Source organism: Stigmatopora nigra, chromosome 7, assembly GCF_051989575.1.
Source record: "Stigmatopora nigra isolate UIUO_SnigA chromosome 7, RoL_Snig_1.1, whole genome shotgun sequence".
In the NCBI taxonomy this organism is placed as follows: Eukaryota; Metazoa; Chordata; class Actinopteri; order Syngnathiformes; family Syngnathidae; genus Stigmatopora; species Stigmatopora nigra.
This window is the reverse complement of record NC_135514.1, coordinates 1,941,151-1,966,398: the sequence shown is the minus strand read 5'-3', so window position 1 is coordinate 1,966,398 and position 25,248 is coordinate 1,941,151. Positions and strand designations below refer to the sequence as shown.

Here is a 25,248-nt window from a genome sequence, read left to right as displayed (position 1 = left end):
TATTTAGAGGTTTGATTTTTTTTCCATTTTTTTTAAGGGGAAGGTGTCCTATAGAGTTAATGACACATTTGCTACTGTAATGACCTAAAGATCTTCATTCGACAAAGTCACACGCACACACATACACTGTGCCAAACAAGACAGCAGAGCGATAATGAGCTGATATTTACAACCCTAATGCATCTTCCTCGACTGCCTTTATTATGCCCCCATGGCCAATACCCCCTAGTTATTTATTTGACGGATGTGTGAGTATCTGCATGCCCTCAACTGCAAATATCTTTGTCTAGTTTCTGTGCTTCGGTCTGATACTGTTTTACATGTTTGCGTAAAGGTTGACATTCTGTTCAGCCTAAACTGGTACACAAGGACAATATAATATTGTTTTAAACTACATTGTCTCTTAACTAACTGGATTTGGCAGAAAATGTCAATCAAAAGCCTTTATTGTTATTATACACAGCTGCGTGTAACAAAATTGGTGGTGCTTCTCCACAAAGTCGTTTTCCCAATTAAAAAAAAGACATTAGTAATATAAAAATATAAAAAGTCACATCAGGCAAGGTAAATTCTAAAATATTGCACAATCTACATTGTTATTGCACACCCCGAAGGATCACCAGATGAAGAATTCCTCTATATAGTATGTAGACCAAGGGTGGTGAACAAGTTAGACCCAAAGAGCAAAAATGTCATACTGTGAGAGTCTAAAATTACTCAGTAATGCCTCAGGGAGTAGTTCTACTTGTAGTAGTAGTTGGTTAAATGCCACAGTACTGTTCAACAGTGTTGACCTTTTTAGTAAAATAGACTTTTTTATTTATTTATTTACTTTAATTTAGGTACATTTTGATTTAATATGAATTGTTGCCAGTCAATTGCAGTGCACAACGAGAAAAACAACCATTCGTGTTCAGATTTATACCGAGGAACAATTTAGAATATTCAATCGGCTTAAACCAGGGGTTTGGAACCCATGGCTTGAGAGCCACATGTGGCTTTTTTGATGAATGCATCTGGCTCTTTGCGTAACCTGTGAGATAAAATATGGAAACTGCTGATGACAGAACTGAGATATTACATCTAGAACTGCTTTAATCTTTATTTTTTTTGCAGTAGACTTCTGGAATGCATCCTCTCATTGATTAGAAACAGCATAAGAATATTTTTTTAAAAATTCATTTTTTTCCACTCTAAAAGTGGTGAAATTATAAAAAAATATTAATAAGGCAACAACTCTTCAATGGTTCCGCCAACAGTAAGACTATTTTGTAAAAAAAATCATGGAAACTATGCATTACGCTACACCAAAAAAGTAGGTATGGCTCTTAAATCCCACTCCTCATTATCAGTGCATTTAGGAAGACTTTGGATGGCGTATAGAGGTTTGTAATATTTTCTGTGTCCCAATGTCTATTGTTGTGCATTTTGTACCACAGTGTGTAAGGGATCATACATAAGACTGTCATTACCAGCATGTCTGGGTCGATGCAGTGGTTCCTCTTGATGACTGCTTTGTGGAAATGAAATGGAGTGGGAGAGGAGGAGAAGAGAGGGGCAGAGTTCTCACAAGAACTCAGAGAAATGCCTGTCAGTTACGTATTAATACTTTGGGAATGGTTAGATGGCAGAAAGAGCTTTTTCTTATGTTTTTAAATATTGATGGAAAATAGAAGGAGATGGTAATAGTTGGGAACAATAAAGAAGCACAGGCTTACAAGACGTGTTTATGGATTAATGTTTTTGTGCAATTGAAACAATTCTAACGCAATGCAACAGGGTGTGATTTGCTGATGGTGGGGCATTGTTGTTCTTGTTCAAGTGTAGAACAATACATTTTGGCATGGCAAGAATAATAGAAAAAAATGCATTTCTACATTACGTCCTTGTCTCACAGGTTTCAGCAGCCAAGGTGAAAGATGTAGTGAAACTCAATAAAATTTTGAAGCTCAGCGAAAGCAATAAATGTTCCACTTGCATAAATTCAGCCAGATTGTTTCTTGAGGCTGTTTGTACAAAAACCGTACAGTACACAAGCAAAAAAAAAAAAAAAAACTCCCAGTGACAGTTTGTTTTTTCTGTCATAGATAAACAAATAATCTGAATGTCGCTCAGGAGCACATCTCGACTCATTTTAAAAATGGATTCAATGGCTCTATATTAACTAAAGTTGTAATGGAATATTAGTCACTCAACTCACTTCCTTTTTGCTTTTGTTGTTTCTTGCCAGACTTTTACAAAAAAAAAACACTGCTTCTTCATAACCTTCGAGATGGAACACATGCATGAAACAAATTGTATAAATAAATAATGAGCATATTATATTTGCTAATGCACAGTGTGCCCTTTGTAGCTGCATGAGCCTCCAAAAACTTTTCATCTGAGTCCTCTGGCAAGAATACGGAATTTCATGTTGCAGGATTTCCATTGTTTTTGCTTGTCAAAGCTACAATAAAAATTGAAATCATGCTAAACCTCCGAACCACCAAAAGCATGGACGAATACTAAGTATTCTATTACCAAACACCTCAATTATACATTTCCAAAAGCTTTTGCTTTCTAACATCTTTCAATTTGACAATTGTATTTTTTTCTGGATTACTTATGCATTTCACCTTAAATCAAACATGTTTCTTGGATCTATTCCCCCATTCTCCATTTTATCTGAACAACCCCTTTATCTCCCTTATACAGGTATCTTCAATATGTAGTGTAGATTATCATTGATCAGCAGTTTTGTATCAAATCTGTGTGTGTAAAACAGACATGATTCTTAAGCTACTTTTATTTGTGCAAAACAAGAATTCAAATTCCTAAAATACACCAAACTGTGGTGTGCGATTCTTACTGTATATTAATCATTTTCTCCCTCCACTTGCTCACTGCACTCTTTAGGGACTCGTATTTGTTTCTCTGAAAGGCAATTTTTGCTTTTTGTTGCTCTTCTTTGAGCATATTAAAGCGAACACTATAAAAGCAATTACAGGAAGACAATAGACAGCGAGTGTAAAGGATGCAGCCGTGAGCTTGTCTCTCGGTCTCTCAGACAGAATACGTATACTGTAATTATGCTCAGCATGGAGTTTGTTTCTGCTATCCTTTTTCCCCCCAGATGCTCCCTCCATAGCTCTTCTGAGGCACAGAAGTCAATTTCGACTTGAAAGTGTAGAAACTTTTTGATAGCTAACTAGCTCAGATTTGGTATTTTTGCACACTTTGGCGGATGCAGACCACTGGACAAAATCCTAGTTAACTTTTCAAGTTTAAAATAATGAAAGACTGATAAATAGTCATCCATTTTTCTCCTCATTTCACATGTGCTGGAAAAACACAACTACAAAAGGTGTCAAAGAAGAGAAGCCCAGATTTGTAACATGTATCTGGTCTGCAAAAGCACAGAATAGTTGCAGTCAATCAGAATGTGCTGCTTTTTAGGTGTGAACATGGCTGTTTGATTTGTGAAAATAGCAGCCAATATCTTTCTCAGTGATATTTTTTTTAGTTCCAGCTCCATCTGAATATCCAATATTTTGCAAGCTGGCCATTTATTGATTTTATTTTTTCTTTGTATGGCTTTTGCTTGTATTTTCTGTTCAGTGTCCTTCATTTCTCATGGGTAAAATGTCACCTCAAAGAGTAAGAGCTTTTTTGGCAAATGACAGAAATTAAAGGAGTTGTTCTTGATATTTACACAAATGTCCTATTGGGAAAACTTTCCATTTGTGAATGTGTTCTCTTACGCACAATATCTGTCTTTTGCTGATAGGCAGCCTCAGAGAAAATTGCTTCCATGTCTACTAACATGATCAAACTGGGACTTAAATCTGACATCTGAGGATGATGACAGAAATGAAAAACAGGAAGACAAGTTAATAAGATGAAGGTAATCAGTGTTGGAGGCAAAGGAGATTTGGAAAACAAGATTAATGCGATTTAGAGATTACATGCAACATTCTTAACACTCAGCTAAATCGTGCCAACTCAGGAACTTTTGGAAAGGAAGCGAGGGGGCTGAGCTCATTTGAAAAGGGTGACCGAGGACAGTTGCTGAGGTTCATATATCGAGGAATCATGCATCTTTTATAACACCCTTCTACAAAGCCTTTTAATCATAGTGTCTCACTTGGTTCATTTATATTTGGTTATTTACTCCCCCCTTGAAACAATACTTGAGGTGTAAAATACCACACTTGCATATATGAATGGGCAAATCCTATTTATATAAAATGCTAATAAGAAAACAGACAATAACATGGCATGCTCAATAATTGATTAAGTTTTGCTATTCACTGGATATTAATGTTCGTCTGGGGGTGTGTATGTAACACACTTTCTCCTTGGGGTCCATTTGTGCTTTAACGGAAGTGGCGAGTGTGTTTCGTGAGACTGAGCAATCTTTCCTTTAGCAATTCTGCAAAGTGTGTGCGGATGGATAATGATACCACAGAAGCGAATGCTGAAAAGAAATGTTCCCTTGTGCTTTCACTCATATAGGACACACACACACACGCTCACAAAGCCACTGCACATGCTCTGCGATGCACAACAGTCCAACTTTGTTAGAGCCTGTGCTCAGAGATTGAAGCAGTTAAGACCTTGTGCTGGCTCAAGGACTAAAATCCCACCAAGAATCGCTCATCAGCTCTCTCTCTTTCCTCCTTTCTTTCTTTCCCTCTCTCTCTCTCTCTCTTGCTGCCTCTCGCTACAGTCCCCAACTTCTATCCAGTACTGTGTATGACTGCATTAGTATGTATGGCCGTGTAGCTCTGGGTTTAGAGGTTTATGTCTCCTAATAGTTGAAGATTTGACACCCACAAGCAGCTGTAAAAAATCCCCTCCTGTCGGTGTATTCATCCCCCATTTTAAGAGATCTCTTGCTGTGGAAAGCAATCACTTGTGACTTTCTTCTTTACTTTGTGATATTTACCCTTGTATCAATCTGCGTCTTTATCCTTCTTTTCTTTTCAAAATGATTGAATTAAGACAAAAAGAAAAACAGAGCAGGAGGTGGGTAAGAACTGATTAAGTTCTGGTATGTGAGAGGACATTAAGCTATATGGAAATATTTTGTGAGGGAAGTACTTAATGGATGAGTAAGGCTGCCTGTGTATGGCCCTTTCGTATTTATTTTCGCAGATGACGGGTGAGAATCTGGAAGAAGCGAGCTGTTGGGTTGTGGAACACTTTAATCAAGGGGCAAGCAATCCTGCATGTCTCACTCAGTCATCCTTTATTGATGCCTGCCTCAGCTAGGCTGATGAATCATTAAGCCACTCATCGGGCATGGAATTTTTGCCTGCTCTTCGGCCATCGGCTTACATTTACATAAATGACGTGCTGTCATTTTTTTGCATACACACAAAGAATAATTTGACTTTTTTGAGGATTTTTCACAACTGGGATTGTTCATTTTTGCTCTACCAACATATTAACCTTCTGTCACACCTAAGTATGATAAGACAAGTTGGTTCTGAACAGTTGCTTTTTGTCTATCACAGTAGGATTTTGGACATCCATTTCTATCAATCCCATTCACAAACACGTACATAACTGACTAACATAAGCAGAGAAAAGGAGCAAGCGAAGAGAAATGTCAGGGATGTAAAATAAGTAGCAAAGAGAAGCAGTTCCAGTTCCAGTATGTGGTTATGGCTTGCCTGTGGGTTGATGGCACAGGAAAAGTGGAGGAAGTAATGAATACCCATGAAATGATGACACTCGCGCGCAAACACATTTATTCTCAAGTGTAGGGTTTCCCTTTCAATTCGTCTCCTCTCCACCTGCCTTCCCATTTTAGTGTTATGACTAATCCCAAGAGTACTCCTCTCAGTATGCACCGGTGCACTGCAGCAACATATTTAAACACAATCGAGCCAGAGTGACATATGCAAACAGACAGAAAGAGCAGGCTCCCTGCCCATATGAAGAAGGAAGCCAAGTCTTGGTGGCTGCTTGCTGGGGGCGACATGCGGACCACTGTAGCTGCTGTTCCCCCTGTGCACAGCAAACACTAGCTCTGCTTAGAGCTAAGAAGAGTGCCTGGCATCTTCAATTTGCAATAAGACAAAAGAAAAAATCCTGCTACGGCTCATGATAATTGCAGAGGATTGTTGACTCTATTGTAGCTCATGTAAAAGGCTGCTTGTGACAATCAGAATGAGTGATTAGAGCCGCTAGAGAATATGACAAAATGAGGGAACATTCCTCTTTATGCACCCAACATCAGGAGTGTACTATAGGTTATGTCATGGTATACAGGTTCTTTAGACTGGGTACATGTATGACAGAGTGCCAATCTACAAATAATGCCTAAAAAACAGTTGGTAACAGGATTAGAAACCACATTGCTAAAACTCGGATGTTGACTTTAATATTCACTGGAGATTTACCCTAATACTGAGTTCCTGATTATACAGCACGAACATTACTCACAGAGTTATCTTACCCTATCAACCTACTTCTGTTACCTCCAGTATTGAGATAGCTATAGTACTTTAGATCAAGTAGCATGAACTTTTTGTTTCACAATTCCCTCTTTTTTCCCAAATTTTTCTTTCTCTGTCCTTTTAAACTGTTCCTGTCCAGTTGCATTCTCTGAATTAAACAACACAGAACAATATTATCAACCACAACAGAACACTAAACTCCCTTGTGGCACATTAAAACTCTTCCAGCCTTTAAAGACTCTCAAATGTACCATTATCTGTTTCATAGTAGATGGACAGGAAAAAATATATAGGTACCCAGCAATAGTGATTTTTTTTCAATTAAAAGAAATTGGGGAAGTGATTATTGCGTGTTGCTTACTTTTGTACTCCTCACAGATTTCAACAATTAAAAGTGTGCATATTGTTCTACGTCCCCTCCCTTAGAACTTATCTTATAGTTGTGTGTCGCATTATAATCCAAGGACCTAAATTGCCTAAACTCTGTGACTCTGGTAGGGTTTATCACGACAAACAGGTTCCACACAGTACGCCCGAAGGAGCTCCAATGATGAGGGATGATGTTACCATGAAGAATGACTCAAAGAAATCCCGGTCAGCCATGAAGTCTCTAAGGAGGAGGAAGCAGTGCACCATCAACACTGTGTTTATGGCCAATATGGCAGTGCTGACTTCGATTTAGAACACTGTGAGTGAGTGTGCCATCAAATTCCAAGACTTACTTAATTTCACCAACATGGCTACCCATGAGGCAGCAGAGTCTATTGACTTTGATGTGAGGTTTTCAGATCTCTGAGGCTGGAGTGGTTAAAAAGCTTCTCGGTGGTAGAACCGAGGTTCCATAGGTTCCAACCAGAGCTACCAAATGTTCTGGATATGAACTTTGTATCTTTGTTTACATGCCTCTACAACAGAGATTGGCAAACTGGTCCTCAAGGGCTGCCTTGGGTGCAGGTTTTTGTTCCAACTGATCCAGCACAGAGAGTTTAACCAATGTGATTTCTGCAGAAAACAAGAAGCACCTGACTGCAATCCATTGATTGCACTTGATTCTGGATTGATATTTCAAATTAATATCAAATTGTGGGAAAAGAAAATCCTGGAAAAGAACTAACTTTTTGTACCATAGTGATAAATGAAAGTAGTCAATTTTCAATCTGAAACTCACACCTTCAGATAATTTTTTTTTCATGGACTGACTATTTTAAGAGAATAAGCCGCATTTGGAATATGCATGCCATATTTTGAAAAATTATTCCGCTTCTTTTTAGATGTGCTTTTGAACTACAGCATCCCACATTAGTGTCGTGCTACATCCAGCGGCGCAAAAGCTCCATGGCAAAACCATTCAGTGCATAGCGAAGAAACGCTATACACATGAAAGTCTTCATCTTATGTCATCAGTTTTTAGGGAGGTGAGACTTATAGGCAAAGAAACATCTTTGACCTGTATATGCAAAGTGCCTATACATCTTTTTTTTAGCCAGTTATGTTCCTTAAACTGCACTCCTTGTCTGTCTATGCATGTGTGCAAGCACAAGTGAGGAGAAAAAAATCAGATTCGATGAACAGGCTAAGGATGAAACCCAATTTGCTTGATTCTCCGGGAGCCCCTTGGCCTCTTTTAGACCGGGAGTCATTTGTTGGATTGTGCTCAACAAGAGGGTCCTGGTTCAAAGTGTCTCCCCTCTCTGTGAATCATCCATACTCCAGATAATTATTTTGTCTGAGCTGGTCTTAGCATAGGCTGCATGTCAGTTGTGAAAATGCACACTCGGACTACATTTAAATTCATATATACCAACGTCTTGAACACAGCCTCTCGGAAGTACAGATAAAGGCTAATGTATTCCCAAATCTATTCTTCTACACTATATTCATTTTGTGGCATGAATCTGGGAAGAATAAATTTAGGGAAAAATGAAAATTATTGAATAGCCAATTGCTTTCCATAGCACGCTTCACCAATATTTATTGCGTTTCTATCACACAAAACGCACCCCAACTCAAAATCTAGGCTTGCTGTACACACACACACACACACACACACACACACACACACACACACCTAAGAGGCAAAGATTGAACTTCTGAAAAATGAATTTGCTGGAGAAATGAGAAGAGAAATAGAGAAATGTGAAATGTCGGGAAGAAGGACATGGTCGCCAACCTGCTTCATGGATCTGCTCTAAAAATAGCATACCAGAGATAGTAATGTTGTCTAAGTGATCCTTAAGAGATTTATAGAAATAATCATTTTCATATTAAGAGTTGTCATACCTCGTTTAATCACTTTGACTCTTTGAACTTTTACTTTGTACAAACAAAGTTCTGCATTCATTCTCTGTTTATATTCTGCAGTGAGCTTTCTATGCTTGTTAAAAATTAACAATTCACATTGATCAATAGTATGGAGAACAAGTAGTATATCTCATCCTATTTTACGAACCGCTTCATCCTCATTAGGGTCACAGGGGGTGCTGTAGCCTATCCCAGCTGACTCCAGGCCAGGTGTGGGGGACACCCTGAATCAGTGGTCATAGATGCGTGTGTCTTCACATTATTCAAAAAGCAAGGTGCTTTTAATCTGTTGGTGACCCCTGAATTCTCTACAAGACATTTTGATTAGTGCAAAACGTACAGTGTGTCTCTGTTTCGCGTATGCGACATTGAGATTTGTTGTGTGCGTGTCTGTTTGATTTGGTTATTGAGTGCGTCAATCACTTTGATTCTGAGCTGCTCTTCCAGATGGCTTTCCAAGCACATTTTAATTATCAAACACACATTAATTGCAAAAGAGAGAGTTTGTTTGTATGTGCTGGTGTGACTTCAGGTAATTATCTGATGCTGTGATCACTAATGACCACACAAGCAAACATCTGTCTCAACGTAATGTATAAACTGAGAGGTAGGGCATCTGCTCTGTGTGCAGGTGTGCATGTTTCCAATCTTTTTCACAGTGTTGCGGAATTGGCTTGGAAATCCCTATGAGTGCAATAATTTCATTGAGATGACATTCCTATGAGCGCTGAAGTGAGTCCTGATCCTATTTTGGTCTTGTAAGTCACCTTACAAGAATTAGAATTAGACTATTTCTTCTTAATTAAAGTCATTAAAAAAATATTAATGTTGAGGTTGGCATTAACTGAATGTTTCCCTCTTAAATGAACAATAAATACTATACCCATATATATATCGTTTAAAATAAAAACAAATGCTGAGATGTTGAAAGTTATTTCTCATTCTTTTAAAATCAATTAAATAGCCGTTACACCGTATATTTTAACCAGGTTCTAAAGTCAGGATGCATTAAAAATGCATTCATTAATTGAATAAGGTTTTCCATCTAGTTGTGGCAGTAATTTTGAAAATGTTAATGTTTGGAGATATCAATATTATATTTAAATTTCTTGCTGCAGAACTGCGTATCGTGAAAAGGGGTGCAAAGGGGATTTTCCCTGAATTTTTTACTTGCAACCCTAAAATTTCAAGTTAAGTGCCAGTGCTTCTAATGAAAAGATTGAGGCTGGAGCCCTGGCAATAAATTAATTTTTGGTGTAATAATATAAAGTCATTATAGATTTATATTTTTTCCTCAGACATAATGGACCTCTGAAGAATACCATAATTATGATGTAGATCGCGACAAAGATGAGATTGACACCCCTGTTACAGTACATAAAGTGCATTTCTATGCCATTCCACTGTGCTGCAAATATGATGAACACTTGACAACAGTCCATGAAAAGGATATAGCTACTGCCAAATTCTATTTTGATTAAATGTTCGTACATTCGGAAAAAAATCTATAGCCCACTGCTACTGTGATATGATTATATGTGTTGTGCTCAACACATTCAAGTTGATGCAATACCTTATGATGGATTCCTGTGTTCCCAGCATCATTAATTCACATAAGACTTAAAGTATATGATGAATTCCGTCTGAAATTAAAAGTAAATAACAGCAATAAAACAATAAAGTATATTCTCTCATATCAACACAGGAAGCTTTCAGGGGAAAAGTCCAATGACCAAGAAGGGGTCCAAAATTAACGGCCTGGGGCGAAGGTGCCTTTTGAGTGCTCATAAAACTTTAATATCTTTTTTTTTCATTTTACTTTTCTTATAAACTCCAACTTTTTGCCCCCCAGACTGACAATAAACTATATTCTCTTTTGCACACGGCTCACATATTATTTTAGGGAACAATTCCAAATGACAATCAGGCAAAAACAGGCCATTTGCACTTTAAAGTACATTTATAGATGCAACTTAGAACAGAAACTTGTTTTACCAAACTTGTTGTTTAAATTATTGCAAAGATTGGCAAAAATTATCATTATTTGATTCCTTGTGATAAATCTTTGATGTCAAGTTTATAGCCTTAATATAAACGGCATAGTTTTAAATGAGAAGATTTTTTAGCTCGTAGAGTGCCATGAGATTTTTCCAATGCAAAAAGTGTGCCACATCTCAAAAAAAAGTTGGGAAACACACTGTTTATAGCGCACTGTGCCGTCTTTGTGCAAAGAGAAATAATTTATCAAAAGGTTTCAATGGTCTTTCGAAATGGTCTTTCAAGTCCTCCAGTTCAATGCATGTGTGTGCTGAGCAGTGAAAGGTCAAATTGATAAATGTGAGTGAGTCATTCATGAGTAAATTAAGTAAATAACATTTGTACACAACCAAGGGTCACACACAGCACAACAACACAAATGCAAACTCTACTTGCAATGTCGGGTTTTTGTTGTTGTTGCGGTTTGTAAGTTTGTAAGAGCTGTCACCATACTCAACCAGAGTTCTGCACCAAGGACCTAATCAAGACTTATTACTACTACTTATAGTACTTATTTATTAAGTTGACTGCTTACTTATCTATTACTATTTCGTAATTATTTATTAATCATGACTATTTAGTGATTATTTATTTATCACTACTATTTAGTGATTGTTTATTTATCATTACCATTTTGTGATTATTTATTTATCTTTACTATTTAGTGATTGTTTATTTATCATTACCATTTAGTGATTGTTTATTTATCATTTTCATTTAGTGATTATTTATTCATCATTACTATTTAGTGATTGTTTATTTATCATTACTATTTAGTGAATGTATATTTATCATTACTATTTGGGGATTATTTATTTATCATTACTATATATTGATTTTCAACGTCTTTGCCTGTTTATTGTTGCGTTCATAGACTCACAGAGTGGTGCCCACTTCACTCTGCCGACCTCACTTGGATTACTTATTTATTGATTATTTATTTGTCTCTCTGTTGTTATTTGCGCACTATGTGATGAAAGCTTCAAATCTCATTCATTAAACTTGAATAATGACAATAAAAGCACTCTATTCCATTTAATTGTAAGCATGCAGAAGTTAAACACTCGAGATAAAAGTTAAGCGAAAAAATCAAATCAAAGAAAACTCAGATTGAGTTTGGATAAGAAAACGGTGAAGCGTCATAGAGTAAACATTGCGTATTTCCTCGAGGGAACCATCCTGGCTATCAAGTGGAGGTTATTATGCTATGCCACGCTAATGAATTCATTAGCTAAATGAAATGTCAATAAAGAGCTTGAGAGAGTGTTAAAATCAATGCAGAGCCTCCCATTGGCTCCCTCCTCCGCTTTCACTATGTCCTAGCTCACCCATCCGTCCCAATTATCTATACCTTTCTCCCCTTCACACACGCTCGCATACGCACATGGTCACGTTGAATGTGATGGAGGACATAAGTGGTGATTAGGAAGAACACTTTGCCATGGTCAGCAGAAATGGGCCAGTCATACTGAAGTATTCAGCCATACTAACTCCCAATGTTTAAATGCTTTTAGCTTGTAAAAGTGTGTGTGTGTCTGTGTGTTTCATTGTGATTGTGAGTGACTCCACCATTAGTGACCTTGATTCTATAAAGAACTTTCCAAAACAACTTAATACCTGATTTTATTTCATTTCAACCTTGTGCAAACTATTTAGGTTTAACCCTGAAGTGTTATCTACCTGAAAGCCACTGTGCTAAATACAAATGAGCAGCAGTATACAAAGCATTTGGTTACGAACTGACTTTAGGCTTGTTTTTCATACACAATACATTGGACTGTATACATCTGAACTGACCATGAGTATGAATGGTACAGCAGGAAACACCAAACAGGCATTCTAAAGTTGATTTTGTATGGTTGGAAATGGGCATGAAGTTGTGTGATGCGACACACGTAACATCCCACTGAATAAGACTTGCAGGGGGGAGGGAGAAATTATATATGTCAGCACTTAGAGCAGAAGGTCATGGGTTTGAGGCTTTCTCTAGAGAAAAATCCAATAATGATAACTAGTTGACGGAGAGATACAAATGTGCTACCACTGGGGTACAGTTCCCATTCCATAGTTCAACTAATGTTTCAATGATGTCGTACCTATTTGCTGTGAATTTCTTCGTACACCTGAATGTGTTTGATCTGGTTCAGTTTTGCAATTAATAAGAGTAGGAGGCAGTTGAAGCATCCCAAATTACCTCACAGTCCCGTGTCAAAAAGTTTTAATCAAAATAGTATGTTCTTACTGCTTATAGACAAACATTGAAAAATCAATACCACTTTCTTTTGCAATTACCTCATTTTTATTTCAAAGGATTAAGATCTCTGATTATTTCCATTATTCTCTTTGACTTGAACTTCATTTGACAAAGATTTATATGATTTGAGCTCTTTGCAAAGCATCCAAATCTCATTGCCAGGGTCTCCTAAAAGTAACAACATAAGCGCTGTACAGCATGTTCGTTTTCATGTATTTCTTTAGTTATTTTTATTCTGCATTTTTTTTACAACAACAACAAAAATATAATTGTTAGGGGAACATGTTTAAACACCATGTCATTTCCATAAACGCTGTAAAGCTACAGCTTGGAATCACATGGGTGCAAATACATGTTCACACACATATGCACACAAATGCATGCACACTCACAGCCACACACACACACACGGCTGAAGTATTGGCACTCATTCTGACACTAGGCAACGATTCATCTGTTTTCTGCAACGGCAGTTAAATATACATCAAAGCGGATATTCAGCTTAGTATGCACACACAAGTCTATATAATATTCTATTGATGGAGCACTCCAAAAGGCACATGCACAAGAATTCATTCACACTACCTCTGTCCTATTGTATTTCTTTGGTTTCACCTCCTGTCCTCAATAAAATACATTAAAAGTGCCAACGAGTTTTTAAAGACTGACTCACCGCTAACTTTAATGGACAAAAGTACTTAGGATGACTACAGTTAAGGGATGTCCAAGAGAGACCTTCAAACATGAGATCAAATTCACTAATGACTGATGAAGTCATATCACCTGTAGACTAGGGTATAAATAGTTTGGAGAATTCCATTATAGGTATTTTTTTTCTTTTAAACTATTTTGGGTAATTTCAGTAGTATATGTTTTAACTTGTGTGTTATGATTGGCTATCATAGATTAAGGTGGTATTTTAGTTTGAGATTATATTTCTCATTGTCAAGTGCAGCATTAAAATAATAAGTCATAATTGGTAGTGTGTAGGAGGCACAGTGGCAATTGGTTAATGCATCTGTCACACAGTTCTAAGATTGAGGGTTCAAACTCGAGTGGGGTTCCGATGGATTTTTGGATTTTTACAAATTCTGTATGCAGTTTGCATTTTCTTCCTGTGGCTCCATAAGTTTTCTCTGGTTACTCCGGTTTCATCCCAAAACATGCAAAATCATTACTTTGAAACACATTAGTCACCAATGGAAGAACAACCATCAAATGTATTTTTAAGTATATTGCAACAGTCCACTCTGCAAATAGTTCAATAATAACTGCTACTAGAGTTTTGAATGGTGCTGTAGTATAAGACTTATTATTTATAACAATAAGTGAGCCTAGTGGCCCTTTTAATTATTCTTTCACGAGATGTAAAAGGCACATGATAAGCTGTTGTATCTACCGGCTTTCATTCATAACACGCACTATGGCACACACACACCGATTAAGGATCTTTCTGAATAAAATAAGACAAGGTCATCATCATTCCAACCTAGTAGAAATATTTTTTTTGTAATATTTCAAAGGTGCTTTGACACATTTCTAATGTAAATTATATTCCTTAAAGTGAACATTGGAAAGTACTCTTATTATATCTCTTAAAATTGTTTTTGTGCATTTCTGTGAACAGAACAAAAAACTTGTCTTTCAGAACAAAAAGGAACCATACAAGAATCCAAAATGTCTTGGTAAAACCTGAATTAAGATTTAATATGGACAAAGGAAATTGTTCTAACCTTTGTTGTATTGAACAGGAAACATTTCATCCCAATTTGTTTGCGTCCTCTCCAGTAAGAAAAACAATCCTGTCTCATCTTGTCTAGAAAATGTCTTGCCAAGGAGGCTCCAATATTTCAGAAAACAGACAAGATATTATATCAGAACAACTTGACCACAGCACTGTTTATCCTTCTGACAGGGACATAAATTGAGTTGTGTCCAGACGGATGTGGGCAAATGTGACTGCATGTATATTTGTCTGACCTTCATTGTCTGTTCTGACCTCCTCTTAGTCAGCTTTTATCTGACTTTCAAAGCTTTGCACACATAGATTTGTCTTCATCAGTGGAGACATGTCCTTATCTCCTCCGAACCACAGCTTGGATAGAATTCCAAATGCACGGTGTGAAAACCTCTTCCACCTCATAACACTAAAGTGATACCTCACACTAAATAGATGCTTGATGCCTCATTACTCTGTGATCATCATCCATCCTGTTTGTTCTTCCTACTAAATTAAGTAAAGCATCCTCATGCCAGGAAGTTATTGCACAGCATTCTTCAATTACAATTCAGAGGTGGAACAGTCCACATTAAATACATAAATATTGTCTTCTACTGTTATCTTTTCAACATTAATTTCAAACCTGTCAATGGAACAGAATCATGAAATGATTCAGATGGCTAAAAAGCTATGTGAAAATAAAAGATGGAAAAGTATATCTTATTTAGTTTGGAGAGAAGAAAAAGGTCAATTCAGGAACACTACTTCCCATAGCATTTACAGTCTTTGTAAACACATTTTCTCTCACAATGGAAAGTGTGTTGTGATAATGACTATGTTTGCAGTATTCAATCAATGTGCATTTTACACAGAATAGCAGTGGTGGGCCGCGAGGGCCTGCAAGGCCTTCTCTGCTGAAAATATCTGAATCACAGACAGATTTTAATTATGTTTTGTCCATGAATACGTTTTAAATAATTCCAACTTGTCTGTCAGCTTCCTTTCTTTACTTTCACCATGGTTGTGCTGCTTCCACCTGCGTGTATTCATATTTAAGCATCTAACCAATCACATTTCAGCCATTACTTGTTGCCAAGGTCAGAAATCTGCCTCAAGGCCTTCACAATCAGTTCGGCAGGCCTTGCAGCGTAAAATAAGTGTCCATAAAACTATTGCTTTAACCAATCAGATTTTTAGTTGGCGATACTAATGCCCTTTCACAGGCGTAGAGATACGTCATCGCTTTCACAAACTATGATTGGTTAGTGAGAAAGTGGACTAGCCATAGCTACCAAACTATCTGTAGTGATCTGCACAAGCAAATATTTATTGTTGTGTTGATTTAATAGCACTTTTGTCAATGCGCCATGGCCAAATGAAGAGAAGGAATTTATTTGTTTGCAGATTTACTGTCAAAGCCATTTTCCAGATGGACTTTTCAAGAAAAGCTGGACATCATTAAGAAAGGTCGGCAGCACTAAATCGCATAAAAACTTATGCCATAAATACGACAGGACAAGCTCGACTTTCATCTATAGCTTCGATGGCGATAGAAAAGATGGAGGGAAGAAAGGAGGATGGATTTTGTGTACAGTTAAAAAGGATTTCTGGTGAGTAAAATATGGCTATATTCCTAAATAATATTTCAATTGTGCGATGTTATTATTGATTGTTTTTGTGTCGCAGCTGTAGCTGCAGTAAAGGTTTTATAGCCATAGAATAGTTTTGAAGGTTGCATTGATTCGGATTAAAATTCCTGTCAATATTAATTCCTGCACTGTCGTTAAGTCACAATCTCTAAGTCATTGCATCTGTAACCCGTGTTACATGCTGAATGCCTGTCAAGTCAGCACACGAGTAGTTGTTGCTGTTATTTTTCTTAAGATCGTGATCACAAACTTTGAAATCCCATGAGCCGAACGTCTTTAGAATTTAAAGCTATGCAAAATCAATCGATGCTCAGGGACCCCATTTTTTATTTTTTTGGTTTACATTTTTTTGCACTTAGGATACCAGGAAGCCTGTCGATGGAATGCAACAGCCTTTGTAGTTTGCTGAAGCAAATTCATGCATGTTTGAAAATAATTTGTGTTTGGGCAACTCTCTGATTATAATAATTATCAGCCCTAGTCCTGTTATATTATGCAGAATATATATTTTCTTCTTTTGATTCGGCATCGCATTCAATTATTGTTGCCCTCTTCTTTGAACTGAATGCCTGACCTCTATATATAATATACTACTACCATGTATAAGAACTTACAAAGCATCCAGTTAAATTGCATTCATGTCGTGATCCATTTTTTTTCTTTTTATAGCCCTTATCTCAGAGGAGCTAGAGCATATCGTAAATTAATTTGAGTGAGACGACGGGTACATACACTCATGACTGGACTCCAGCCAACTACAGGGGCATATTGTGGTCACTATGAGATTGGGCAATTGTGCAAACTTGACATGTTTAAAATGAAAACAATCAGAAAAGATATTAGAATCTGCTAATTCTATGTTGCTTCCTTAGTTTGCTATAGTATGTCCGATATCTAAATAGATACTGCAACTAGCACAAACACTTTATAGTTTCAGCACATACTCTATTGATTATATGTTCCAAGACATGAAGAAAAATAAATGGATATGCTTTCATAAATGATTAACATATAATTGGCTGTTGCGTAATTGGTTAGAAGTGCAAAACAGAAGCGAGCGGAGAAAGAGATGGGGGCACGTAACAACAGACATCAAAAGAGCGACGGCAGAGGTGAAGGCAGACAGATGACACAGAGTTAATACAGTGTGTCACATTTCGATATTTGAGACTTGACATTTCGACACATGTAGGTTTGTCAAGAAAGATGTTTCATAATGGGATGGATTAACCATGTGTCAAGCAAGTTTACGGGAAATAATGGCTGCCAGAATGAAAGACCAAATTAGTCATTTTGGTAACATTTTCTAATATTTTGGTGATGTGAGTTGATGCCACTTGATTTAATAATAATAATAAAATAATTTCCAAGAATTCCAATACATTATATTTAACAAGCAAAACAAAATACTATGGGAATTCCTTTTTTTTTAGTCCTTGCCAATCAAAGTCATTATGAGCCTAAATACCAATCTTCCATTCACCTCGTACTTAATAGAAATTTTAGTATAATGTGGTGGGAAGGTCACCAGTTGCCTTCTTTGAAAAACAGTCACTTTTTAGCGACACAATAGCTCCAAGTTGAAAATATTCAAGACATTGTAGCCTCCACAAGTGCATGTCAAAATAGAAGCACTTTAAAATCTGAAAAAAATGTTTGTTTTAGTTTGAGTAAATAAAAACTTTCAGGATTGATGAAGGATAGAACAAGTTAAACCGCTAGACTTCTTGCATTACCAACAGCTCCTCTATCTTCAGCAATTTTCTCCCTTATGGGAATAGACTCAGCTTCCAAAAGTACGCAGGAAATTTTCTTGTTTTATTTTTTTTAGCTCCCTTGATCACTCAACATTAAGGAATATTTGAAGGTCATAATGTTAAGTCCAGATAACACATTTAGCAGAGTTCAAATAGTACTTCAAACATTGCCTATAAATTTCCTAAAGGTTGTATGATTGCCAGAGTTTGGTGTTGAAAGAGATTCATTTAATTTCCACCATTTCTTGGTCTATAATTCTTGAGCACCCATGAAAGTAAGGTACTCTCCGGTTGCCTGTGTGCGAAAAGCATTCTATTAGTAATGCTGTTTTGCTTTGGATTTCTTCACACTAAATTATTTAGGTCCAAATAATTTGTGTTCAACATTCCCCGTAAGAATAGTCTAATTTTCTGTGTTTTTCTGAAAAACTATTTTGGGAGGTGGGTGTGTGAGATGGCACCAATGGCACCAATGGTACACCAATGGCATGCCCCTCACCCAGAATGGTCAGCTTCTTTGAAAAAAAGTTCCCAGGTCTTCTGAACAACTTTTTTCTGCATCTCTGCCAAAGTCCCCACAACCGCTTTGTTAGTGTAAGCCAGGACCAAACATGACAGAATAGTGATGACTCCAGCAACACGCGGTAACACCACCATGTATACCAGCTGCTCGTTTCTGCCAACTATGCAACAAAATTCCTTTAAGTTCCTTTAGGTCTTTTTTCACGCTAACAAATTGTGCAAAATGTATGCCATAAGACACTCTTAAATGCACACACACTGAAGAACCCAGTCCCACAGCTTGTTTGACATCAAATACCATTGTGTTGGTTGAAAAGACCAATGGAAATGTGTAAAGATGTGGAGTTTTTCCCAGTACACACACAATAGAACTCACATTCTATTAGTTAGTAAAAAAAACTCAGGTAATTAGTGCAATTTACAACATAACACCTCATCTCCACCCGAAAGCCATCTAATGCAATTCCATTTGTTTATTTCCCATAGCCTTGGGAGGAAAGGATTATCTTATAAGACAATGACTTCCTTCCTGAATACTCAACTGTGGCATTCTCGTTATTATTCCCTGCACAATAATACTAATAAAAAGAGGACGGTTCGCTCATCAGCGATGTCATTAAATGTAGAATTGCCTGTGGAAATGAGACTTTAATACTACTTTGCTATGAGAAAGCATTTAGAAAAAAGCTCCAAGTAAACTGAGTACACAAAGATGAAAAAGATGAGAGTGGGTACCTACCGGTGACTCGCAAGCTCCTGCGGTGCACAGTGGCCCCCTGAAGACCCCTTTGACGCGTCGAAAGTGTCCGTTGCTGAGATGCGTGGAGCTGATCACCAGGTAGTAACAGGCGCCGCACGCCATCCCGCGGGACTCTCGGGGCTCGGGGCCCATTACGACCACCTCTGTGTTTGCCTCCCTGTGTCCTCCTAGAGTGTTTTAAAGTGGCCGCAGACCTACTAGGACCGACTGGGTCCTCACAACCCCCCCCCCTCCCCCCAGCCACCCCACTTAGCTACTTACTCAGTCGCAAGCGTGCACATGGAGAGTAAGGAAGAAGAACTCCGGGTACACATGTTCAATACTTGGGACCCAGCTAAGCCTCTGGAGTGCGCCGCATTTGGCATGCTGTCCTCGGTCAGGCTGAGATGAATGAATGCGCGCCTTTTTTGGAAGGGGCTCCGAGCTCACCCCCCACCTCTTTGCCCCTCATCCCTTCTTCCTCTTGGGTAGGTTCACTTGTGCAGCTCCTACTCCGCGCACGGAAAAATGTTGAAGAAGGAGGTGTGACACTCTGCTCTGCCTCTTGATGCTCTTTATTGATTGGCAACAGATTTAAGACGTCCCCGTGCTATAAAATAAATCCAGAGGTGCGCAGGGCGGTCGAGGCGTAAATCCATCGGAGATCCAACCGATCAAGACAGGCTGATGTGGATCAAATTCTTTCCCACGGAAGAAATATACATACTCTCTCTCTCTCTCTCGCTCTCTCACTCGCTCTCTCTTCCTCTCTCACTCTATTTCTCTCCCCCCTTTTCTTCAGTTATCCCGTTTCAGCATGATGTGTGGATGCAATGCTACTCAGTTTGTATATATATATATGTATGTATTGCTTTCCACACAGCTGTGAGTTTGTGCGAGTCACTGTGTGTTGTTTACAATTTGAATGAGTCATATAATGTAAATTCATTAAAGCTGTTTTTTAAGATGAGGGGCTTAAAAGTGAACGTGAGAGTGCTTTTACGGAGCTGTTCACTAACAGGGTGCTGAAATTAAAGGAGATGCTGCCAAGCTAATTAAGGCACACATCTAAAATGTAAAAAAAAAAAGTTAATGTCAAGAATTTTATCATTTGGTCTTGTTAAAATATATAAAAATATGTTACTTTGAATAATGATGGAAAAATTAAGATTTTATACAATGAATATCAGCATATCGAGAGCCAGTAGTTATATTTTAGAAACATTTTACCCCCCCCCCCCATCCCTCAAAAACACAAATGTCATGTCTCTAGTGACTTAACTATGTGACTTTTCAACTATATATTTTTAACCAAACCATTATGAGGTCTCAGGAGAGAGACAGCAGCTGCTGATCTCAGAATGTTATGTTCATGCTCATGGAAACTCATTAATTCATTCATCTTCCATATCGCCCATCCCCGAGAGGGTTGTGGGGGCTGCTGGAGCCTAACCCAGCTGACTTCCAGCAAAAGGCAGACTACACCCTAGACTGGTCCCCAGTCAGTCATAGGGCACACAAAGTGACAAACGACCATCCGCACTCACAATCACACCATCACCAGCAGGAATCCGAAGTCAGGTGAGTGACCCTCTTCACTACTGCTCTGAAAACTGTTGATTATTTTATCTTTGTACACATCTTATGTATTAATTAACCAAACTGCTAATGGCATAAAGTCAGAAAAAAATAAAGTTAGAAATAAATTATTAATTTTGGACTTATCATCTTCATTTAAATGTCAGTGTTTTATATATATATATATATATATATATATATATATATATATATATATATATATATATATATATATATATATATATATATATATATATATATATATATATATATATATATATATATATATATATATATATATATATATATATATATATATATATATATACAGTGATAATTTTACAATTGGCACACTGCGAGTCCCAGGGATTCGCTTGTCTGAAAACTGTGCGTCCCAGGAAACTTGTCACGAGTCCCAACATACTACGGATGCAAATAAAACATAAACAACGGTATATAAACATTCAGATTTAATTTATTTATTATATGGTTTAGGGTTAGGGTTTATTTATCATTGTACTAGTCTTTCAGCTCGTAGATCCTCCTCTCTTTGCAGCCAAAAGTCTTTTGAAATGTGCGTATTTTTCCTTGCTTCCCCCGTTTTGCTTCATGATCATCGATCGAATCTTCTGCAGTTCTTTTCTTACTAGTTGTATTTTTAACTGCGAAATAACTATCCAGACTGTTTTGCTTTTTCTGAAACATTTTTTATCTTTCTTACACTATTACGAAACTCTTGCTATCGCTTTCTCTCCTTCGTCTGCTAGTGTCTGCTAGTCTCGTTCACGCGAGAATTATTTCGCAAAGATTATGTGGAATAAATTGGTTTGCTATCGGATATATGTGTTTTTTTTTTATATTTTTTTTTTGATAAAAATTTCTTTGCGTCCGAAAAAAGCACATTACTTGAAATTGTGCGTCTGGAAGAAAAGCTGTGCGTATCAGACGCAGGACGCAGAGGTAACGAGAACACTGTATATATATATATATATATACCATTGAACCATTGATATTGAATGGTTGTTTTTCTACGTAGTGATTGGCTGGCGACTAGTTTGGGATGTACCTCAATAGTCAAAGTCAACTCACCTGTTACCAAAATGAGGAATATTTGAAAGAAAATCAAACAATAGATGGATCCTTACTTGTGCGAAACACTTTTTTGGCTGTTCCTTTTTACTCAACTTATTACAGTGAGTGGCCTTTAGTCCTTGTACTTCTGTGCCAGATCTCTATCACGTGCTCAAGGTCAGGGCAAGCCCTTTCCGATTCGCCGGCTTTCAAAAGTGTCAGCTCTTTGAAACTGACATTATAGCTTCAGAAAATCGCCTCCCAGCCAGCCACACATATGCGATTCAAAGCAAGGTTGCCTGCCAGTGAGTGTGCGATGGCTCTCAATTTTGTCTTTGTACTCATCGGGGATTCCTTACCTTCTCAAGTATCATGTGAAGAAATATGAAGAAAACATCTGGACTGACCCATCCTGCTCTTTTGACACACAGACATTGACAATCTAATGTTCATTGAGGGCATGCGAAGCATGTCATACTGAAAAATGATCATCATGGATCTCAGTGGAATCAGATTTAAGTCCACTTGATCTCATTATTTTCTAATCATTTACTGCCATGTAATTAGCTGGGAAACATCCGGAATGTACCTCATCTTTTGCCTAATGTAAGATGGGATATCCTCCAGCAAATCAGGACGTCAAATGAGGACCTAGTGTGTAAAAATAAATATAAAAATCTGGTTCAAGCTTTTGTTTTGCACCGTGTCACAGTGTTTCTTTCATTCTACTGATAAAAGAACCAAACTTTTACTTTTTTCAAGACAGTGCGATCAAGGGAAACCATAACAGCAAAGCTTTACTCGGTGTTATTGAGGAAAAAAAATTAACAATAAATGTTTAATGGGTTTCTCATGTCTCTCATTATGGCCTTTTTTAAAAATTCCTTTCATTTTTATTTTTTATTTTATTTTTTGTGACTAGTTTAAAGGGAAACTCTGTCCATGTCTCATTCATTTGGAGATGATGTCAAGGAAATTTATTATGCCATACATTTTCCAATTTCTGTATGGCTTTTCTGCTGATGTCTGACACTATCAATAGTCTGTCTGGCAAATCGCAGTGCACTCAAAATTATCCTTGCCCTCAACATTACCTATCTATTTATGTCTAAAATGTATTTTCTTTTGTCTGTATTCTCACCCTCTTGCTACTGTGACAATGAAATTTCCCAAATACGGGATGAATAAAGTTATCCAACATGAATATAAAATCTAAATCAGCTATAATGGAAACATATCATGTAAGTAAATGCAATGATTGTTATTAATTGAAATAACTTGCATTAGAGGACAAAACTTGACTCAAAACTAAGATGATTAAATATTAGTTTACATTTGAGAGGTGAGATTAGAGAATATTTTATATTTGTGTTACATTTTTCACTATGTTTCCAATTTAGGTTTCACCCTACCACTTGCCCATAGTCATCTAGGATAGGCAGACATGACATTATGCCAGCTAAGTAAAATGTTTTGTGAGCATTCTTGAAGCAAGCTGATACGATTTTCTCTAAAGACCCAAATTCAAATAAAACAAAGCTGACACTTACTGTGCAAAGACCTGAGTCTTTCCTTTTGTATAGTTGACTGGAGTGCTAATACTAAATCAAAGAAAAGCAAAGCTACACAAGGATTGTCAGAGGCCCAGCAGGTCATTTCTGTTATGTATAAAAAACATAAAAAATCAGCTACATTACAAAACATACTTGCTAGGGAAAACAAAAAAGGGGAAGCAGCACATCAATATAACACACATCTCAAACAGGGTGGCCCGGGGATGCATGGGTTTCCTCCCACATTCCAAAAACATGCATGATAGGCTGATTGGACACTCTAAATTTCCCCTAGGTATGGGTGTGAGTATGCATGGTTGTCCGTCTCCTTGTACCTCTGGCCCGGAGACAGCTGGGATTGGCTCCAGCAACTCGCGCGACCCTAATGAGTACAAAGAGGTTCAGAAAATGAGTTGAGACAAGATGTCTCAAACATGAACAAGACTCCAACACAAGCAAACAATATTCAAACAGAAACAAACAATATTCAAACGTAATCCATACTCGAACACGAAGAACACTCAAACACAAACAATACTTCGACACTGGTCAACAAAGACTGGGATTTAGATACACCGCCAAAGGGTTGACAAGACAATTATGGGAGGGCAAGGTGGCTCAAATGTGTTCATGATTGACAGTTTCCATCTTTTGTTAGTGGCAAGTAGAGCACCTAACTTTAATGCTCTGGGTTCAACTGTGGTTCAAGATAATTGCAAAATACTCTACTACTACTACTACTACTACTACACTTTCTCCATCAGCCCCACATCACGCCACATATGAGACAAACTATTATTTGATTTTTCTGCCCCTGCTCGCCAAACTAAAAGGTGTGGCTCACTTACAGACAGGCCAGTCGAGTTGCTCCAAACATAAAACTGTTGAGGGAGGATGAAATGTTTTGATGAAAAGTTTTAAGAAAGCGGTTTAAAACTCTTGTCAAACTGGTGTGATGAGTGCTACAAGTACAAAGCAATACATGCGGGCATTGTAAGAAGTTAATTTAATTGAATTAGTGCAACAATGGTTTACAATTAGCCTTCAAAGTTTTCCAAGAAAGAACATTCGCTTTATGTGGCTGGAACGCTCCATAATAAGTTGGAGTTATTAAAATTCTTTGAAAATCAAGTCAATGGCAACTATTGAATTAAAAGCCCTTTTCTTCCCTCGTTATTATAATTCCAGTAACTCATGGTAGGTGTTCTATACAATGATGTCTTTAGGATACGCCTTCTCTGTTGTTAGATTGGAGTCAAATATTAATGCAATTAACTTCCTACTTTACTTGAACTTTGATAGAGGAAGTAATGGTGTACAACTGCATGCATGCGTCCATTCGAATTCTAAATGAGAAAACAAATGCAATATATCACCCAGCAGATCTGGTACGGTTACATTCACAAGAAACTTCATTAGACTTTCACTATCCCATATAGACATGAGTACTATAAAATAACATCTCGCCCCCTAAACATACAGACACACACTTTCTATTTAGTACGTTAGTTTTTATGTTGTACTACTGCATTTTAACACACTAGTTAGTCAGTGTTCATGTGTTTTTCTCTGATTAACATAGATAAACTATTGAAGAGCTCTACACAACTGCAAAACAATA

The 25,248-nt window shown here is 37.3% G+C and overlaps 1 protein-coding gene across 1 annotated transcript in view; it reads right to left on the bottom strand.

The window, feature by feature from the left end:
• znf804b (zinc finger protein 804B) overlaps positions 1–19,653 on the bottom strand; it is a 38,100-nt gene extending 18,447 nt beyond the window's left edge. Inside the window, exon 1 of the mRNA XM_077721794.1 lies at positions 19,426–19,653. Coding sequence (XP_077577920.1) covers positions 19,426–19,578 — 153 coding nt within the window. The 5' untranslated portion in view covers positions 19,579–19,653. The remainder of the gene's footprint in view (positions 1–19,425) is intronic.
• Between the last annotated feature and the right edge of the window lie 5,595 nt (positions 19,654–25,248).